This window comes from Palaemon carinicauda, chromosome 10, assembly GCF_036898095.1.
Source record: "Palaemon carinicauda isolate YSFRI2023 chromosome 10, ASM3689809v2, whole genome shotgun sequence".
Taxonomy (NCBI): Eukaryota; Metazoa; Arthropoda; class Malacostraca; order Decapoda; family Palaemonidae; genus Palaemon; species Palaemon carinicauda.
This window is the reverse complement of record NC_090734.1, coordinates 112,701,176-112,706,175: the sequence shown is the minus strand read 5'-3', so window position 1 is coordinate 112,706,175 and position 5,000 is coordinate 112,701,176. Positions and strand designations below refer to the sequence as shown.

The window sequence follows — 5,000 nt, the reverse complement described above, 5'->3', positions numbered from 1 at the left end:
TGGATTGTACAGGTAAGCATTGGCTTTGAAGACGTCTGTAGGAAATGTATTGATTGGCCTTAGCTTTGCAGACATTTAAAGGAAGTCTTAAAGGTTAATTTTTGCTTTTCAGACCTATATAAGAGTTCTTAAGCTTACTTTTGACTTTATAGACATACATAGGAATTTTTATGGAATACTCATGTACTATCAGGCCTCCTTAGGAATTAGGAAGGAAGTCTATTGATTATCATTGGCATTATAGATAAAGTGTGTAGATTAGCCTTAGCTTTGCAAAGTTTTAGAGGAACTTTATAGTATATAGCTTTACATGCTTCGAAAGGAAATCTTAAATGTCATACTGGCATCTATGTGAATTATTCAGTACTTAGCTCTACATATTGCAAGTCGAGTTCTGAAGGTTAGGATTCCTTTACATCCTGTTAGAGAAGTACTGTAGGTTGTAATTTGCTTGATATATCTTAAAGGGAAATCTGTTAGCTATAATTCCTTTTCTATCCATGTAGAGGAATTCAACTGCATATGTATATCTCTTCATATTTCAAGTGGAGCTACGTGGACTATAGTTGCCTTTATATACCTCTAGAAGAATTCTATATTTCATATTTACTGGCAATCACTCTTGGCATTTGAGTTTCAATGGGATTAGTCGATAAGCAAATGAATATGGGATTTTTCCATCTGTGTATTTACTTACTTATTTATTCCTCTATCTGTTAGGTAACCCAAATCCTAACTTGGCTAGTGCGCATGACGTCAGATGTAGAAACAAACATCGTGTCAGTAGAACGAATCAAAGAGTACACAGAGACACCACAAGAAGCTGCTTGGGATATTCCAAGCAACAAGCCACCCAAGGTAAATATTGTCTTTCTCTCTTTCTCTTTCTCTCTCAGCAAATAATACTTGAACAGCAATGCGATAAAATATTATATACGTGGAATGATTAATTTACTTTCAATTTACTTTTATGGCTTACTTTCAGAGCTGGCCTGACAATGGAGTGGTGAAGTTTAACAATTACTCCACCAGGTACAGAGAGGGTCTGGAACTCGTCGTTAAAGATATAAATTGTGATATCCATGGAGGCGAAAAGGTACACTATTTACTTGTGTGTGTGATGTAGTTTTATGCATGCACCTTATGAAGAAGAATAAGAAATAAAAATAAACATTAATAATAATAAAGAATCAATTATATAATCTTGCAGATAGGAATAGTTGGACGGACAGGAGCAGGAAAGTCATCTCTAACTCTAGCGCTTTTCCGTATCATTGAACCGGCTAATGGCACCATATCCGTGGATGGAGTTGATATAGCAAAAATTGGTCTTCATGATTTGCGAGGTGGACTGACAATTATTCCTCAGGTAAGACTGAAAGTTATTATTCTATTTGTTTTTGCAGTTCTATTTGATTCAGATGGGTCCATTCCATGTTAGTTTCATTTGATTCAGGTAGGCCTATCATGGGTACAATTCTTGTTGTGCCTTATCTGTGGTGGGTATAAATTACCCTGTTATTGATAATAATGGTGTTTATCTAAAAATAGACAATGATAGTTGATACCAATAATAATTACTGTTGTTCTTCTTTTAATATTTACAGGACCCAGTTCTCTTCAGCGGTACCCTTCGTATGAATCTGGACCCTTTCAACAACTTCAATGACGACCAAGTTTGGTTGGCTTTAGAGCAGTCCCATCTGAAGGAGTTCGTCTCTGGCTTGTCCAATCAACTCCAGTTCGAGGTGGCTGAAGGAGGGGACAACCTCAGGTAAATTCTGTCTTCAGTTCATTACTTATTTTACGTTTTAAAGCAAATTATAAAAGGATACGAGAATAGGGTAGGGTAGGATAGGCAACCTAGCTAATGCAGTTTTCACCTCAATGCAAGCAAATTAGAAAAGAGAAAGCTAAGTAAATCAGTAATAAAATAGAAAATATCACAAATCTTTGTAGACTAATTAGTTACTATAGGAAACCTTTTATGTCTATAAATTTTCTCTTAGATATCTATAATCTTCCTTTTTTAAGTAGCAGGTCTGTTGTATCTTTTGTGGTTAAACATCATCTTAATATTTGCCCCTTCTGTATCTTGTTTTCTTGAGTAAGCTGGAAATGGATATTACCCTCCCTTTAGCATGAAATGGCTCCAGAAAAATATATGTCACTACCATCTTCCTCCTTTGACTGCTGAATCACGGACAAACTTCAATTGCAGTAAAATTCCATACCTACACAGAAGGATCATCAGCAGCATGTCACTTGCTTTTATATACACTACACCATTCATATTTCTCTTACATGCACTCTTCTTTTCCTGGATGTGAAGGCCCTTCCTCTCTGTATTATTCCTGCCATTTGGGCTTTTTTTATCCTTCTACCTATTATTGATTCTGAATTATGTAATCTTTTCACTAAACTCCTACCATCTATTCATTCCACATGAAAGAACTTCCTTAAAATTCTCTGATCAATCTTTTTATTTAACACCCACCTTTTTACCACCCCTACCTTCCTTTACATTGCTCACCCAGTCAGTTCTTCCTTCATTGCACATGATACACAAACAACTCATTTCAGCCACTTGAATTGGTTTTTTTTTTTCATTGGCACTCGACATTTGCTCTTCACTTTCATAAACGAGAATTGACTCAACAGTTTTTTCATACAATTTCCCCTTTGGTTTGCACAGGCAATGCAAATTCCTCTCCAATGTTTTGCACACGCATTTCTCCCTTCACATATCTGTGACTCACTGTATCTTCTATCTTACCATCATGAATCAAGCACTTTCATTCCTCCATATTGACCTGCATTGCTGCATCTTCCTGGTTTCCATTTACCATTATTTACTTAAAGTTCTTTTTTTTCTTTACTTAAAACCATGCCATCTTTATCCAGTGTTGGTCAGAGACAGCTTGTGTGCCTGGCTAGGGCTCTCCTCCGTAAAACACGCATTCTGATTCTGGACGAAGCCACAGCCGCTGTTGATCTGGAAACTGATGCGCTCATCCAGGAGACCATACGGAGAGAGTTTGCGGAGTGCACTGTGCTTACCATTGCCCATAGACTGAATACAATTATGGATTCGACAAGGTAAGAAGTCGAGACCTCTATCTTGCTAAATTATTCTGTCTTTAAGCAAGCATAATGCCTGCTTAATCCAGACCGTTTTTGTTTAGTTATACTGGCATGTAGTAAGTGCCTGTGTTGGTATAAGGCTGAGTTATTTACTACAGTGATTATTTGAAAAAAACGTTGTCTTAAAAAAACTGGATTTTATTAATTCATGATTGTCAAAAACACTAATTCTTTCCCCTCTCCAATGTTCACTTAACTATACTGGAAATTAAATTCATTAGAATTCAAAGGGACTCTTTTGCTGATAAGCTTATAATATGACTATCCCGTACTTTATTTTAGTCCTGAATAGGATGTCAGTAACGAAACAGTATTTGCTCTATTGGTTTACATAAAAGATTACCATCTTCATCTTTATTATACTTCATTGTATCCCATTCCCCTCTCTGTTGCCTTTCCATGTGATGAGCTTAGGATTGGGCTATTGTCTTGTTCTTTTAGCATTCAGATTATATGCTCCTCCCCATGGCCCAGTAATAAAAAAGAGATTCCTCTCCTTTTCCAGAGTACTTGTTCTCGACAAGGGAAAAATAAAAGAATTTGACACCCCGGTGGCACTTTTGAAAGACCACAACACCATTTTCTACGGCATGGCCAAGGACGCAGGCTTAGTTTAATCACTCTTGCAGCGTCCTTGCAGAATGTAGGAAGTTACTCACGTCTTTCCTCTAATTTTGTACAACTCCAGGCCTGGATCTTCACTGTGTGAAGATTTATATCATTGTATTTTTCAAGATAGCTTGTTTTAATTTTGTTTTATGAATGAGTTATTGTAAGACAATTCTACCATAACTCACTTAGGCTAACCAAATATGGTGAGTGAATGAACTATGCGGGGCTATCCAGTCCTCTGATTCAGACATTATTGTTTTGTTATTTCCTCATTTGTGTTTAAAGTGACGACTTATGATGGTTTTATATAGATGTATATATTTGTTGTCCCTCATTCTATAAATTATTCTTACTTTGTATTATGGAATGGAGAGCATTAGAACTACGTTTTGGAGGTGACTTTGCATAACTTATTGACCTACGAATTCTTCATAGCCATAGGGATTCTTTTAACTTCTCTCGAAACTCCTCAAAATCATTGAATAAGCTTACTGCTGAAGCCCTTGAACCCAAATGGGAAATAAAAGGAGAAACTTTTCATCCCCCTCGATAGATTTTGTACCAATAACATACCATAGACTAGGTGGCTTTTGTTACTCAAGAATGTAAATTGTAACTGATCTATGAATTCTATTGATTTTAAGTACATTAGATTTATCAACTTTATGTGGTAAGTGTACTGAAATGGTACAAGGAAATCATGAAGTCTTAGGTTGATGTCATGTTCGAAAATGTGTAAGCCTACACTAATAGGCTGTAAGTTTAGTGTGACTGGTTTATAAACATTTATTTGGAGGCCTATCTTTATAAAAGAGATTTTGGATGTTTCATACAAAATATTTACTAAAATGGAATATTTGTCTTTATGATTATTTTCTATTTATGTTTGCAAAATGGCTCTCTCATCTGCCGGCTATACAGATAATTAAAATAAGAGTACAAATGGCATAGAGTAGCCTATCTCGTGGTAGCTATTGCCAATTCACTAACAGCAGCGTTGCCAAATGTAAGGACTTTCTCCTGTGGCTGTAGGGACCAGTCACCTTAAAATGAACATTTTAGTTGGTAACACAGGAACTGCGTTATTGTAAATGGCGGTAACAACTAAGTATGATACCGCAGTTGAAACGGTTAGTAAGTAGGCTACACATATAACCGAGTGTTATGTACATACGGGATGTGTCATGTGCACTATCTACTTATTTGGAAGAGCCTGTGCTCTACATTACAAAGCATAATATTGA

The 5,000-nt window shown here is 36.2% G+C and overlaps 1 protein-coding gene across 4 annotated transcripts in view; it reads left to right on the top strand.

The window, feature by feature from the left end:
• The window catches only part of LOC137648671 (multidrug resistance-associated protein 1-like), a 105,728-nt gene that overhangs the window by 100,652 nt on the left and 76 nt on the right, over positions 1 to 5,000 (top strand). For all 4 annotated transcript variants that reach the window (XM_068381682.1, XM_068381680.1, XM_068381681.1 and 1 more), the window contains exons 26-31: positions 721 to 858; positions 986 to 1,096; positions 1,211 to 1,369; positions 1,608 to 1,774; positions 2,905 to 3,099; positions 3,650 to 5,000. The exon at positions 3,650 to 5,000 is cut by the window's right edge and continues 76 nt beyond it. In XM_068381682.1, coding sequence (XP_068237783.1) covers positions 721 to 858; positions 986 to 1,096; positions 1,211 to 1,369; positions 1,608 to 1,774; positions 2,905 to 3,099; positions 3,650 to 3,761 — 882 coding nt within the window. In that variant the 3' untranslated portion in view covers positions 3,762 to 5,000. The remainder of the gene's footprint in view (positions 1 to 720; positions 859 to 985; positions 1,097 to 1,210; positions 1,370 to 1,607; positions 1,775 to 2,904; positions 3,100 to 3,649) is intronic.